A 16,075-nucleotide genomic window follows, 5' to 3' on the forward strand; every position below is an offset into this window, starting at 1 on the left:
CACCACAAACTTTAAAATTTAGAATACAAACTTTATTCATCACAAATGGGGCAATTAAAGAGAACAGACACATACCACATGTCAATGAAACTAAATTCTTACATTCATTCTTACACTCACAAAAGCCTTTAAGTTTCTGTGACATAATTCAAACTGCACAATGATCAAAATATTTTTGTTGATCATAATTACAACATCTATCCTACTTGGTCAATCAAAAGACAATGATTCAATTTATATTACACATTCTCAGTACCTCTGTTCAAGTTGCTCTGCAAGCCAAAAAATACATCAAGCTCTACCGACATTACCTCAGGACAGATACGAGCTAAAAGGCACTTCTCTGTGGAAACAGCAGCAGCTCCAGTCTAATGATTCTACTAAGGATTCTTGTGGGGCTGCTACCAGAGAACAGTCACTTAATTATCTGGTTCTTCATTGCCGTCAAGTAAGCTGAGACAGGAAGGAATCAATGACCTGAGGGAAAAAGATGATTTTTCTGTTTAAGAAAGTCATCAACAACAGTGGTAATGATGTATTCATACATGTGGCACTGACCTTCGCCATGTCTCCAGCAGTTCCTGGGACAGATTTCAGTAAAGGTTGCTGATGCCATAACTCCAATAACTGCTGATTAAAGGCCTGGAAATTTCTGTAACAAAGTTAAAATAAATATTTAACCACAATGGCTACACATTCTGATCTACACAGTGCACCAAATAATGGAAATTGTGGCAAATTCTCACTAGTTTTCAAGTGGTGCTGCATGTGGGGTTTAGTTAATATCTGTTTTAAAGGTTGAATAACCAAACACATGATGGAAGATCATTACAGCATTTAGATTATTAATTAGCATTATGTTATTTTGTTTATTGTGTAAAAATAACATGCTGCTTCGCAGTGTTGGGGAGTAGTGTACTACATGCAATTCAATTCAACTATATTAGCTTAGGCTTAGATTTTAATGTTTTAAATCTGAATTTGTCATTTGTTTTTGCTGGCATGTCACATTTTTACATTATATGTACTACTTTGTTTAAGTAGCTTTAGTTAACCAAACTAGATTTATCCTGAGGGCAGTTTTGCTGCAATTTCTTCCAGTGTGAAGTACTTGTAGCAGTACTTGTAGCTTTCAAAGTAGCTTCTCCAACACTATTGCTCAAAAAACACAGCAACACTTACTCATCCAATGGGAGATTAGTTGATCCACTGTAGCCACTTGCTCTTAGTTCCTCCCACCAGCTTTTCAAAACTGAATTGATCCACTTTAAACCAACAATAAGATACCTGTAAGAATCAGAGACAACCTTCAGTGCTTTCTGTTCTTCTATGCAAATATGTGTGTTTCACTATGTAATAATTCAGCTGCATTGCAAAAACAAAAAAATGTATAGCAGCAGGAATACTCACTCTTCATATGGATTGTTGAGGACTTTTTTAACTAAAGGAAAGAGATCAACACAGCAACCAATGGTAATCTTGCGGGAATCATCATCAATGCTGCAGAGAGAATTAAATCTAAATAAGATGTACTCCACTTGTAGTCAGTCTTACCTTTGCTTAATCTTAGTCACTTACCTTTTGCTTATCAGTGGGAGAAAATCAACAAACACACCAATGTCTTGGATTCTGCACAAAGACAGGGAAGTAACAATACTTTAAATTCAAGCAAACATACTGTGTGTCACATGCACCAACTAACCACACACTACATGTACATACCTCAGGAAGTATGTCAACAGCTCTCCAACATTTCTCTGCCACAATGTTAAAGACACTTTGAGTCTCAGATTTCTTCCAAAGAGCACATCAGTCATTGTGCTATGATCCCTTGTGAGCTGAAACATATTGTTAGATTCAGACAGTTTTATCTGCATATTAGTAATAATAATAAAAAAGCCACAACACAAGAAAGCGAAATATAGTCTGAACTGTGATGTTATGTCTGACCTCAGTGAGTGTACTGTAGTCTGCTTGCTCAGAACCAGTTCTACCAGTCCTGTGGTTGTTATTGACATTTAGTGGGAACTCCCAGAGGTCCATGTCAAATATCTCCTGTTTCATGTCCTGCATGCAGTTCATCTCATTCTCCTTGTTTGCAGCATCACAAGTCCTCCCGGTCCCGACCTGCTTCCTTCGAGCCACTGTCAGATGATGGGTCTTCCTCTTACATGACACTACGCGCTTCACTCTGCCGGGGTTGTTGCCAGAGCGACTCACGGGATATCTGTGCCATGTGAAATGTTCAAAGGTATTGTTGAAAGCCAAAGCACATTATGCACTTGCTGTAATTTAACCACAAAACATGTACAACCTACCTCTTTTTGTTGAACTCCTCATTCCTTTCATAGTCCGCCTGCATATAAAAACACATTTTGCATGGTGACAAATAACACTAGCAGAAAACGAGGTCTAGCATACAGAAAAACATGTGTGTATTATAACGTGGCACTCAGCTCACCGCTTTTGTGTTTCTCCCGTGAGGATAGGTCACTCTGTACTGGGCTGCTTGGTACTCTCCGTCCTCACTGTTGGAGTCCATTTGACCTAGAGAAAGAGAAACCCCTTTTAAATCAGTTATATGATTATATTAAATAATTATATTATATGATTATATTGATTATAATACATTGTCAGAACTAATTAAATACATACAAACATAAAAGATAACCACAGTATGGTTTATATCTCTAAATCTATTATTCACAGCATTCATATAACATTCTGTTACGGCTTTAAGTGATATACAATATTAAAATTCAGTACAGTAAGAAAACAGCATTATACCTCAGTGTAACAGGCTCTCCAGGCAAAACACAAAAAAACACCATTTCCCACAATCCACGTGGATATTATTGTCCTGCTGTGCAATGACGTAGTCAGGAACTGCTCCCGGGCCAAACAGCAGAGTTGTGCTGTGTTGTGAGGGTTTTAGTTACTAATTTAACGTTCACATAACTATTCGGGTCAGACATCGTTTGACCTTTGGGAGAGCCTGTTTTTAAACTGTGAGTGTTTAAAGAAAAAAAATGCTATCTTTTGTGTGTAGCACGTTTTAATAGTTACACATCGTAGCATAAATGTTTAGTAACTGTGTCAAGAATTAGCCGAACAGCTAACAGCTAATAAGACTAAACATCTGGTTCGCACGGTGTAACCACTGACAGTGTAAGGCTGTACGGCTGTAAGGCTTTAACGTTAAAACGAGTGGTCCAGCAAACTAGTCTGTGACCTTCACAGCAAATCATAAAGTGAAGCTAATAACTTATCCTAACTGTTGTACTCACCATGTTTTCCTTTCTCAAGCAGTGACAGTAGAGTTTAATCTTTCCCTTTGATTATTTAAGGCGACAACTACCTAACGTTAGCTAACATCAGATTTCAAATGCTAATACCGCCCAGAGAGAATAAAGTATCCCATTCATAATGCAGTGTGTGCAGTGTGCGCCCTCTAGCGACCACTGACATATAAACGGAGCAAATTTCAAATCCAAACACTTCATTGAAGCAGTGGTGTAGACTTGTGGTTTTAAGTCATACTCCCAGTCAACTGATCTCACTGATAGACGCATTAAACAAGAGAGCCAGTTACCATGACTCATAAATAAGATCAGCTGGTGTACTGTTTTGGCTCTAATGAAACTATGGTTTTGCCTTCATGAGCCATGACCCTGTCCGTGCCTTTCTCCCGATCAGTGAGGCATACCGGCTGTTTGCCTTGGTGCTTTATTGATCTGAGGCAAGCTGTGGCTTGTGGGTTAATCTCTGCTGTACTTGTGCTCACTTTGACAGCAGCAACCTCCCTGAATGCACAACGAAAAACAACATCAGCTGCTTTTATTGACACATCATCTCTTTCCCTTTTGCTCCTCGCTGACTCTGCTGTTTTGGTTCTGCACTTTCATCGCTCAGGTTGACTGATGTAGAGGTCCTCATCAGGGACCAAAACACGGTCTGCGTGTGTCTGTTGCTGTGGGGGAGTTCTGTGTAAACTGGCACTGAGGTCAGGTATGATACTTTACAGCTGTACTGTTTATAATCCCAAAAGAGACACATTGATCCACTTGGTTTTATATTAATAGACTCAGTCATGTGATTTTGGTTGCACGACAGCTTTGATCATCATGTGACAGTTGTTTTATTTTCCGGGTGTGTGTTGCAACTTTAACCAGACTACTGTTTCTTGCAGTTCAGTGTTAAAATGGTTCCTGTTCATGCTGCCTGTGCCTTGTTGAGCTTCGTACCCCTGTTGGTGCTTGGTGTTCCTCCCATTTGGACACAGCCAGAGCAGGTGCACCTCTCTTATCCGGGTAAGTGTTTGAACTGTCTCCATCAGCCTCATGTGTTTTCATGTAGGGATACCATTCTCCCCTTAGTAATACAAAACAGTATCCAGGTCATATGGATTGCAGATTTGTACAGGTGTTTTGTACAAATCACTCAATAATATAATGATTGAAAGCACTGGTATATTTAGAAATCTGAACTTTCTGTTGCTGGTCTATAGCTCTGCAACAAGTTTCACTTCAGTTCAAATTCGCTTTCAGTTATCTTTATATCAAATAAAGTCAGTGCTAAGTTATGGGCTATATATAACATAATGTGGATATGTTACATATTATACCTTTAAGGCTTATTCCCAATATGCAACAGGTGTCCTGGTGCACTGAAGCACTATGTGTGCACTCTTTGGAAGTCATTTAGGTTAAAGACACCAGATAATTGCATCAGCTACCATACATATAGCTGATGTTACCCTTGGTTAATACAGAGTCTGCAAAATAAATGTTCTTCAGTACATTCCTTATGAAGGTGAAACATGGTAGTCATTAAAGCAGTTGATGTCTTGATGAAATAAGTACCTGGCCAGTCGTCAGCTTAACTCAGGTTTTATCTTGCCAGTGGCAAGATCAAAAGCGGCACTCTTGTGCAAAGTCAGCCTTTTCATAAGCATCTCTTGGCTTTTATAAATGCATCAGTAAGTGAATCCAGTTGTTCAGTCAGATCAATCTACATCACGATTCCAACAATTGGGCTTTTCTTCACAGGAGTGCCTGGTTCTATGGCAGTGACCTGGACCACCTTCAATAAGACAGAGAGCAAGGTGGAGTATGGCCTTCTGGGAGGTCGACTATTTGAGATGAGTGCCAAAGGTGGCACCACTCTGTTTGTGGACTCAGGAGAGGAGAAGAGGGAGCTGTACATCCACAGGGTCACTCTCACAGGCCTCAAACCCGCTGCTACTTATGGTGGGTGGAGCTTTAATATTACTGACTTTGTTTCTCCATATAAACATGTAAACAAGACTTTTTTTCTTCTCTTATGTAATTTCAGTATATCACTGTGGGAGTGATGAGGGCTGGAGCGATGTGTTCCTCTTCACTGCGCTGAATGACAGCACTAGTTTCAGTCCCAGGTTTGCTCTGTACGGTGACCTGGGCAATGAGAACCCTCAGTCTCTGGCTCGACTGCAAAAGGAGACACAGCTTGGCATGTACGATGTCATCCTGCACATAGGTACGCTCCACACTGATAGAAATATTACAACCATATGCACTGTAAAAGTAGTAAATAGACGTTTTATCAGCCGTTAGGTAAGGCATTAGTCATCCACAGATACCTGCACAACAGAGATGTATAATGAAGAGGTAATATATCATGATGGTAATTACTGTAATCAGCATAATGATACCTATTCATCATTTGTATATTTTGCTTTTGAACTATATGGGTTGGATGCTGGTCACTTGCTCACGTCACATATGAAAATGTGAATAGGTGGGGAGTATACTCACAATATGGGTTGTGCCAAAATTAGTTTGCCCAAAAATTTAACTCAATCTCTGGCTCTCTAGTTTTTGTCCCCTGTCTCAATTTCACGTCAGATAGTTTTAAAAAGAATAATTTTTTTTCTCTTCCTTTTGTTGGCTTGGCAAATGAAACACCAAGTTAAACACTGTTTTACAGCCACTTTACAAGTTTACAGAGAATATAAGTCTTTGATTGTCTCATGAAGTCAAATCAAACACTCATTTGAGGTCAACCGTAGTTGACTTGTAATTATTATTAAGGGTAAAGTTTGACATTTTGGGAAATATGCCTCTTTTGTTTGCCTTTCAATAGTTAGGTACCATTGACATGTCTGTATGCTAAATATGAAATTAGCATTGCTCTGTCTAAAGGTAACGCTGGTAGACAGATTTACTTACTTCTGGACAGAGCCAGGCTAGCTGTTTCTAGTCTTTATGCTAAGCTAATCAAACTGCCTGCTAGTTCTAGCTTCATATTTAGTGTACAGACAGAGTGGAATCAATCTTCTCTTCTAACTCTCTGCAATAAAGCGATTAAGCGTCTTTCACTAAATGTTTAACTATTCCTTTGGGTGCATTATCCCTATAATAAAGTCTGTTTAATGACAAAACGATGAACTGAGAATTAAATTAAGGAAAACCTCTAAGTTAACAGATTTTTGCACAGTGCACCAGAGATGTACATATTTTCTCACTCTATACTGTGGGAGAACATTTTTAAAAATACTTTCAATATTTGTTGTAATCTGTAGATCTTTTCTTGTTTTACAGGGGACTTTGCCTACGATATGGATGAGGTATTGTACTCTTCTGTCTTTTCAGTATCATGAACTCTCATCACACTTAGTTAAGGCAGCTGACAGCAAATTGCTTTCATCAATAGTAAATATTCTCAAAGCCTCACTAATTCCACAATGACAGATGAGATAAGCCACTTTACCTTTCTCCACTGTCCCCTTCCCAAGACTCACCACTATTTAAAATCACCGCATATAAAGGCTCTCAGCTGTGGTTGAGACACACAGCTTATGATTAGCATTACTGTGAAATGCCTTAAGCCTGCGGTGAAAGATGAGAGTTAGGGTCATGTTGTCCAAGTATTTCTTGAATAAAATAGTGCCATTCAAAACCCCAAATCTTAAGTCCCAATGAACCATTTTCTCATCTGAAAACCTCCTAACTGTCATCTTTGAAACCTAGTGGACATAAACTTGTATTGGATGCTAATATCATATTTCCTGAAATTATTCATACCCTAACATGGAGAACTGCTAAATTCAGTCAGCAGACTACTGCAAAAAATTAATAACCGTAATTCAACCACGCAATGTGTTTAGCTGGAATGTGCAAGAACATCCTGCGGCTTCACTGATATTATAAATAGAAAAACAGGTAAAAGCCATCAATACAGCCATGAACCATTGTGGTTTTAAAAAAAAATAAGAAAAAAATCTGTGTAGAAAAAAAAAGGGCCTCTGGTTTCAGTGAGGTTTGTTTGGGAGGCTGATGATACATCCCGCAAGCTGTCTGGAAAATGAACTCACACAGTTCTTTAAACTAATTTGGCTGAATAGCGGCGAATGGAGAAAAATGAAACATTGTTTTCTAACGGGAAAATCTTTGACGTTGTGTTTAACGGCTGAATGACACTGCTGCAGGACAATGCCAGGATTGGAGATGAGTTCATGAGGCAGATCCAGTCCATAGCAGCCTACGTGCCCTACATGACCTGTCCAGGCAACCACGAAGCCACATAGTAGGTGGAGTTTCTTCTCACTGCATTTATTCTTTTTTGGTGTACTCTTAATTTCTTAAATGAATTTAAACACATTTTTGGTAAAGAATTGTTTCTTAACAGTGACCGCTTAAAGAGAAATTCATAGCCAGTGAGTCAACATGGAAGAAGTCTGTCTGTTCCCTTTTTGTTTTCATTTTATGCCACATTCTGCTCGGGGGCAGAAGTATAGTTAATGGGTTTTGGACAAAAACAGCGGTACATGCTGTATTCCGTATTAGCAGGGGAGGCTTGCCAAACACCAAATGACAAATTACATTCAGAACTGGCTACTGTAAATGTAAAGTGTGTGTGTGTGTGTGTGTGTGTGTGTGTGTGTGTGTGTGTGTGTGTGTGTGTGTGTGTGTGTGTGTGTGTGTGTGTGTGTGTGTGTGTGTGTGTGTGTGTGTGTGTGTAGGGGGATGGGACGGGACTGTGATCCCCCCCCCCCAAAAAAAAAGCAACCTTCCTTGTCAGCCGCAGTTTTTCCCCTTTAAAGAACACACTGGTTTGCCGAAAACTCTTCACTGTACCGTTTGAACAGATGGGAGCTATTTTGGTCTCTAAAGACTGGAGCGGCGTCAGGAACCACCAACATCTAAACAAGGCAACGCTCTCCAAAACAAACATTTATCTGAATGGGAATCTTCAGCACTCACTATCTGTTTTTCAATTCCCAGGGACGGGAACTCTGTCTGCGTTTTGACTCATCTTCACTGAATGTGCTGATCACATTGGAGTCTCGGAAATGTCATGGACTGAGACACAGGGCAGCGAGGGGAGAGCAATGCAGTCCTTATTAGTTGTACTTTTTCAAGCAAAGTACATCTGCTGGTTCTAGCCTCTCAGATGGGATGAGAGTTTGTTTACATGATAGTAAATGGAATATCTTTAGTTTTCTCAATATATAAGATATACACTTCTCTCGTCAACAAAATAAAACAATCCTAACGACAAAGCAAAAGACAACCTAAGACAAAACAAAACAGAGCTCCTGGCAACACATATTCACGCCACATCACACAAGCTCAACTTTAGTATCGTTCATCTGTCAGTTTTGGACTCTTGGTCAGACAAAACACACAATTTGAGCTTGGAATCTGGGAAACTTTTTCACTATTTTTACTATTTATATAGATAAAATGTTTAAGTGGTTATTTAAAAAAACAAATGTGAAGATTAACTGATAAATTAATTGTTTGTTGTGGCCTTCACTGCTACTGTACATACATGAGTTGTTCATTGATATTCTGACATATAAATATCCTTTAGCTTTTTTATTCTGTCCCCACAAGGCTGCCTCATTAGTCTTTATTGAATTGGAGTCTGTTTGTAGCTTTTACAAATAATGAATCAGCTTGGTTTGTATTAACAAAGATCCGAAATGTACCGCTGCCTATGAATTATAGCCGATTGTCTGATCAAATGTTTTCATTACATTTTGGAGTTCAGTTCAATGGTATTTTGTTGAAGATGATAGAAAATGGTTTAGCCTCAGATGCTTTTAATCCCAAAGATCAGCAGATATGTATCCCTAAATTCCAAGCACATCTGCTGGAGTTAGTTGTGTGCACATTTTGAAAGCTTTAGAGGGGTCTGATCTTGTACCATAATATTTACTTGCCACTGCGATACTGAGACAGTCCTCGCCTGGCCTTGCCATGTGTAACTGCCTGGTCTTTATTAAGGAGCTGCTAACAGTAGTCTCTTTTTCTTGGCGCTGCGTCGTGACATAAGAACCTGATACCAAGAACCATCTCGCTCGCTGCATTACATAACCAGAAAGCCAGCTCCTCTCTCCCTCTCCTATACCTAAATGTGTGTTTTGTTCTGCGGTGTTCCAGATATTCCGAGCAGCTGGCCCCTGCTTCTCCTTCCCCGCTCTCTGTTGTGCTCCCTCTCACTATACTTCTCTGTTCCTCTCTGTTTCCAACCTCAAAACCTAATGGGTAAAAGGCAATTGAAGCAGTGCTGACCACAAACGTTTTCAGTCAGCATTCCAGCAGGATGAGAACAGTGGATCCACAGAAGATGCTAAGGCCCCAATCAAGACTGTCTTTGTTCACCAAGCACAATATGGCTCGTCAGGCCCTGCGAGGGACAGCTTAGTAACCGTCTCTGTTTGAAACAATGTCCTGTGATGGGAGGTAGTGACATGCTTCCTGAAGACTACAAACGGTTCCTTTCGGTTCTCCAACGGCCTGGATTACGCTCATCAGATGATGAAAGGGAAAGAATTGATGAGGAGGGAAAGTCTTGTTGGGTCAGTTTAAGAGTCAGGTTGTTCACATTGAATTTGACAGCCACCAAATTTTTATCTCCTTCTTATTTTAATGGAAAAGCAAACAGATGGAAACAAGTGTGCTTTGGGTTACGGAGGATGACTCACACATTGGACTCCCATAGTGCAGATTAATGAAACAAATATAAGTTTATCATATTTGTACCACAAAACGAGAGACTTGAAAACCTGCGGTTGACTTTATTTCTACAGGCTAATCCTTTCCTTCAGGCCATGCCCAGTGATATCACTCTGTTTGGATTCATAGAGAGTATGTGTATTATTTTACGGAATAGAAGATTGATTGTTTATTTCAACTAAGAAGACGGTGCCTTCCCAGATTCCTATGCATGTTTGCTGGTACCATTCCTAGCCACAAGATGGGAGTATGAACTCATCTTACGTCTGTTCTTGGGTCGGTGCCATTACTGAGACCTCAAGATCATAATTGATTTTCACAGAAGCAGATCTCACTCTTAAGCTCTGTTTCAGCTTACGTTATTGTGTGGTTAGATCAGGATATACTTTAAATTTAGGGTTGATGCATTTAATACAATTTTACTTTTTTGTACTATTTCCCTTATAGTCAGGACATAAATATGAAAGTTTACGTTTTAGCTACTTTTTGATAAGGAATGTGTTGATGTGTGGCAATAATAGTATGCTAGAGTGGACATAAAGAGATTCTCCTTTGTGCTGAATGAGCACAGCTCACAAAATGGCTTCTGCTGGATTATCATACTGGCCTTGGCCACTGAATCCTGACCTCGGTGTCCACAGACACCACAGCTCTCGTTAGTTTTAGACTTATTCAGCATTAGTAAAACTCACTGTGGTCCTTCTTTTGTATCCCTCTTCCTGGCCTTTGACCTCTGACCCCGCTGGTCTCTAGTTACCGCTAACTCTACATTAACCCAGTCAGTGCAGGGATCCGAACCGTCCCACCCTGCCCCGGCTGCATCCCAGAATATTGCCTTTTTCCCCCCTCTTCTCCCTTATGTAAGATAAGAAAACAGTCATTCCTATCACCTCGCTTAGTTAATAGCCCGTTGAGAAGATTGGCTCCTGCTTTCATGCTGAAATTAAAAACTGTGAAAAGAGACCGGCGGGTTGGCGTCGGCCAGAGCTTTCCATGAAAGACTTTTTCCCTTTTTGCATGGTGCGTGCACCCATTGTAGTATCTGAAGAGTACTGGAACTCTAAGATGTTGTTTTCAATTACTCGGTGTCTTAAAGGACATGTCTATTTACGTAGTTTGGTGCAGAGCAAATAGTCATGGAAATGAGTGGTGGTGACTGTGGTAGCAGTGATAGATAAGTGTAGGGGTGGACTGACCACTACAAGCATCCTACTATATCTGGATCAAGTAGGAACCACCACAACTCAAGGCTGACACAGCTGTGGAAGTGCCTTAGGTTGTGATGCCTCTAATGGCCAGTGGATCTAAAATGATTGTGATCTTTAAAAAAAATGTCATGGTTTTTTTAAAAGGAGTATATTTAGAGGCAGTTTTTCTTGATTGACAGGTGAAGTACACATTGTGGCTCCTACTCGCGCCACCCATGCTCCCCCACGTCGCCCAAATTTTTGATTATCTGGCTCTAGAAACTGACCATGATCCTAAGCTTCAAAACGTCCCATCAGAAACTTATAGGGCGATGTCCATGTTTTTCTACAGCCTTTAATTTGGAGAGGCAGCCACTGATAGCCTGGCTACAGCAAAGGAACGGTTTCTCAGAACATCTAAAACTAGCTACATCTTTTTCTTTTAAGTTTGAAGCAGATGGTACCACCACCAGTTTGATGGTCATCTTTTTCGGATGATATACCGGCCCGAGTTTTCTTTCAGCTTGAAATGAAAACTGAAAAGTAACATAAAACAAAAACAAAAACAGTCAGTTATTTTAAGAAATGCTGGTTTATAGTAAAGCTGAGAATTATCCTCACTCCACACAGTGTGTTACGAATGGATTGCAGTTTCTTTTCTTTGAGCTCTGGTGTAGACACCACAAAATAAGAGAGGGCAGAAGTCTGTGGTGTTAATTGCTGTTTCTTAAGAACGTAGATCGTATTATCAGCTCCTCTAACTAACCTTTCATTTCTTATCTTGTCTGTTTACAGTAACTTCTCCAACTACAGGAACCGCTTCAGCATGCCGGGCCAGACTGAGAGCCTGTGGTACAGGTGAGGGAGGAGAAAATATGTCGACCTGGTGGAATAAATAAGCCAGTCGCTGCTTTAGTTAAGGTGGACTCTGACGTGCTTAAGCAGGTGAAAGAACCACAAGCGGTTCTGGTCAGTAGAGGGCCACTTTAAATCCAAGTGAATGCAAGCTGCACACGCACACACAGAGAGCTAGGACAGAGAAATCATTTCTTTTCCAACAAGGGGCCCCATGTGAAGTATCATGTGAAGGTTTACCAAACCTCCTACTGTATTTCAGTAAGCATTAATGAGCTGTAAGAGGCGGCCCAGTAGAATTGGCAGCAGAGAAGTGCAGAGCTCCCTTCTCTTAGTTTAGTTTGCTTCCTATCTCAGGGACATTGGGACTACACAAAGGGGCTATACATCTGACTGGATGACTCATAAGCCACTACAGACCTCCTTGCAGACAGTAAGATAATACCTTGCTAGACCACAGGCCAGCTGCCCACTCCTCAGTCCTAGACACAGACAGGCCTGCTGGCTGAGAGCCCTTGCCTCGTGTGCATGATTAGGAACAAGCAGAGGCAATCTGAAATCCCTGCTCCTGCTGTAAACAGTTCCTAACATACAGTGCACATGTACAGAACCCATGCTTTTCCATTAAGCCTGCAGGATGAACACGTAAGCACTCACACAGTATGGTAAGGAGTTTATTCACTAAAGTGGATCTGGCACCACATTCAACAGCAAGAGACAAAAATGTCTGAGTATTTTTCACACAATCTGGAATTTAAAGAGAGGCCTGTTCTTGCTTATCGACTGACTTTCGGCATGCTTCCTCTACTGGGTTGAGGCTGTGTATCATTTTAACGATGTGTGTCCACAGCTGGAACCTGGGGTCAGCACACATCATCTCCATCTCCACCGAGGTTTATTTCTATCTCGAATTCGGCCTGGACCTCCTCTTCAAGCAGTACGAGTGGCTGACGAAAGACCTGGAGGTTACTTACCGCACCAGTTACATGTGTTGATGATGGCTAAGTGCTCTCCTTTGTTCCCACATTTGTTGCCTCTTTTTTCCACTTTAGCACAATGCTATCTTTCAAAGTCGTTCCATTCTCATTTTCTGCATTATAAATCTATTTCTTCTACTTGTCATTCTGTTCCAAATAACATTGTAGGACCTCTGTCTTCCTATCTCAATCTGACACACACTATGCATGTCCTCTCCTAACCTAGGAGGCCAACAAGCCAGAGAACCGCGCAGTGCGTCCATGGATCATCACCATGGGACACAGACCCATGTATTGCTCTGATGACGACCAGGATGACTGCACCAAGTTTGACTCATATGTGTGTAAACCACAGAATCCTATCCATTCATTCATACGTTGTTTCTAATATACACCGTAGCCTAAACTACTGATGTCTTCACACTGCCATACTCATACTGACAGGTAGTTTTATAAGGAGCATGTACCTTGAAGAGGAAGACTGTTTTAAAGTCTGGCGGAGGATGATGCCACACACACATCTGCTTGGTCTCAAGTGTGGAAATTCCTGTTGTAATGGCTTTGCTGCATTCCTGATGGCAGACATTTTATTAGCAAAGCATAATTATTAACTGTTAGTAGAATACCTATGTACGGAACATTATTTTATTTGGCCAAGAAAAAGAAATGTTATCATTATCTTAAAACCTTTTTCTAAATTGCCTCCAAAGGGCTCATTGTTTAGTTTGCACTACGTGGACATGTTTGTATTGTTAAAGGTTTCATTTCATCACGTAAAGATAGTTGTAGGATTCGTTTTCTGCTGTGTTGCCTGACACTTTAATGGCCCCTGCTAGCAGACGTGTCACGCATGTTGCAAGCTGGCCAGTCCACATTGCAGCCCGTAAGCACATTGAGTACGGTCTGCTGTCGTAATCACTGTAATTTGGAACCAAATAGTTTCCACTTAGGCTGACTTCTCTCAGCACTTGGCACTGTCTGCAGTGAGGCTGGCATGGGCATAATGGGGCTCCACCAGGTAGTGTTTCAGGTAGCAGGTACTGTTTTAACCGTTAATGCCGGTTCATGCTGTCATTATCCCTCTCTGTTAAATCTCAGGTCCGACTGGGACGGAATGACACCAAACCGCCAGCTCCTGGTCTAGAGGATCTATTTTACCGCTACGGTATGCTCTTTATTTGACAACCAGCTGTGTGCTGCTAATGGGTGTTTAAGATCGCAAATTTGCACGCTCAGACAGACTAATGTCCTAACAGTTGCAGAGAGCAGAGCAATCCAAACATCCTTTATTAAAAAAAGCAGGCCTTTGGTCTGGCTGATGTCCCAACAGCGCATTTGCAAATGTTTTTCCTGTATTACATTTCTCAGACTTTTTGTTTGTTGCGTTTAATTATTTAACTTGTGGTGGAACTTTGAAAGTTTTGGTTGTTCTGATCTTAAGCTTTTGTTGATTGCTGAGAAATCTCAAAATTAAACGGGCATAGGATCTGAGAAACGATAGATTCCACAGCAAAATTGAATTGAGCTGTTTTGCCAGTTGTGTTTTTCTATGGAAGGTTGCTGACTATCAGCCGATTTCTTTCACAGGAGTGGATCTGGAGTTGTGGGCACATGAGCACACATATGAGAGGCTTTGGCCAGTCTACGGTGACAAGGTCAGCTCCTGCATTCTTAATTCACCATATTTTTACATATATAGCCTTTGTTTTGGATCGGTGCAAGTGAATGTTTTTCTCTTTAGGTGTACAATGGGAGCAAAGACCAGCCTTACGTGAACCCAAAAGCTCCAGTGCACATTATCACAGGCTCTGCTGTAAGTACTTTCACATCACTCACATCACACACTCATTGTTTTTTACACATATATCAGTGCACAAATTGAAAGCAGAATCAACATAAACAATGTTAGGTATTGTTCACCGTCCTTTCTGTGCAGCAGTTGTTCTGCCACATGAGTTCAGTACCAGCTGTTCTTTTGGTTAAGTGTTTTCTGATGTGGTGGTGAGCAGCGCATGGCATGCTTCGTCATCCAACCACAGAGGGGTTAGTCACTAGGATATCAAAACGCGGCCAGACTCACACCGAGGCATAGCCACAGTTGTAAATGTCACACAGGGCTTTGTGGACAGAGCTTGGGAAAGGCATGTGGTTCATCACTCACAGATTCAGTTTAATCACCGCCGATTCCTCTGCAGGGCTGCAGAGAGAGGACTGACAGGTTCAATCCAAACCCCAAGGACTGGAGCGCTTTCCGCAGCACAGACTACGGCTACACCCGCATGCAACTGGTCAACGCCACCCACCTTTACTTGGAGCAGGTCTCTGATGACCAGGTAAGCACACATGGAGAACCGTGCACACAAGCACAGAACAGGTGGAATGACATTTTAAGCTCAAAGAGCATTGCTCAAGTGATGAATAATTTTCTATGTGTTCCAGTACGGCAAGGTGATTGACAGCATATGGGTGGTGAAGGATAAGCATGGCTTCTCTGCCTGGTTCTGAAGACTGCCATCCTTAAAAAAAACTACCTGCTCAGGAAATGCACTTTGAACTTAAAACAAGCACAATATTTGCTGTGCACTTATGATGAAAAGTAAAAAAATGTTAATTTCTGACCGTTTCTTCAGCTTTTCAAATTAAGCAGAAAATCTTTCATTTTCCATCTTTTATATTCAATAAGAACACTCATTATCACTATGGTGACCAGGTACTTTAAATGTATATAATGTAACTGTAATTTTCTGTGAGGTGCTCTGACAATGTTTTGTAAACAGGGCATCAAAAATTGTTTTGCTTTGGAATAAATTCAGCTTTTTTTATGGATCTCTGGATTGGTTCTCCCTCCAAAACCATCACTGTAGTCTGACTTAAGTTTTTATAGTTTAACTGTTCATTAGGTAGATGTAGGTCCTGTCCTTGCCGCCTGAATAATCCATTGACAATTACATAGACAGCATGAGTCTGGCAGACATCAGGCCCCGTTCCCTTTCTAAGCATATTTTTCATTTAAAAAAACTGGAAATGCACTTACATAGATCAGATCTCTCTT

The 16,075-nt window shown here is 40.8% G+C and overlaps 2 protein-coding genes across 5 annotated transcripts; one reads left to right on the forward strand and one right to left on the reverse strand.

Moving 5' to 3' along the window:
• Positions 1–10: 10 nt before the first annotated feature.
• On the reverse strand, positions 11–3,668 carry LOC127358980 (KATNB1-like protein 1). Its single transcript, XM_051392600.1, has 10 exons — positions 3,288–3,668; positions 2,462–2,547; positions 2,319–2,356; positions 1,951–2,227; positions 1,723–1,838; positions 1,579–1,629; positions 1,411–1,500; positions 1,183–1,287; positions 559–652; positions 11–477 (listed from the first exon to the last, which is right to left on the reverse strand). Exons 2-10 carry the CDS (start codon positions 2,540–2,542, stop codon positions 445–447), a joined length of 885 nt encoding a protein of 294 aa, XP_051248560.1. The 5' UTR covers positions 2,543–2,547; positions 3,288–3,668; the 3' UTR covers positions 11–444.
• Positions 2,233–15,849, forward strand: acp7 (acid phosphatase 7, tartrate resistant (putative)). 4 transcript variants are annotated; one of them, XM_051392574.1, is made up of 15 exons: positions 2,233–2,251; positions 3,913–4,008; positions 4,190–4,310; positions 5,049–5,249; positions 5,335–5,517; positions 6,582–6,607; positions 7,469–7,566; positions 11,987–12,049; positions 12,897–13,011; positions 13,250–13,363; positions 14,122–14,188; positions 14,611–14,678; positions 14,765–14,836; positions 15,219–15,356; positions 15,463–15,849. In XM_051392574.1, exons 3-15 carry the CDS (start codon positions 4,202–4,204, stop codon positions 15,526–15,528), a joined length of 1,320 nt encoding a protein of 439 aa, XP_051248534.1. In that variant the 5' UTR covers positions 2,233–2,251; positions 3,913–4,008; positions 4,190–4,201; the 3' UTR covers positions 15,529–15,849. The 4 variants fall into 4 exon arrangements, with proteins under 4 accessions (XP_051248534.1, XP_051248524.1, XP_051248540.1 ...); XM_051392564.1 differs by lacking the exon at positions 2,233–2,251 and adding an exon at positions 2,858–3,008; XM_051392580.1 differs by lacking the exon at positions 2,233–2,251 and adding an exon at positions 2,858–3,008 and having other exon boundaries at positions 4,195–4,310.
• Positions 15,850–16,075: the final 226 nt, after the last annotated feature.

This window comes from Dicentrarchus labrax, unplaced genomic scaffold, assembly GCF_905237075.1.
Source record: "Dicentrarchus labrax unplaced genomic scaffold, dlabrax2021, whole genome shotgun sequence".
Classification (NCBI taxonomy): domain Eukaryota; kingdom Metazoa; phylum Chordata; class Actinopteri; family Moronidae; genus Dicentrarchus; species Dicentrarchus labrax.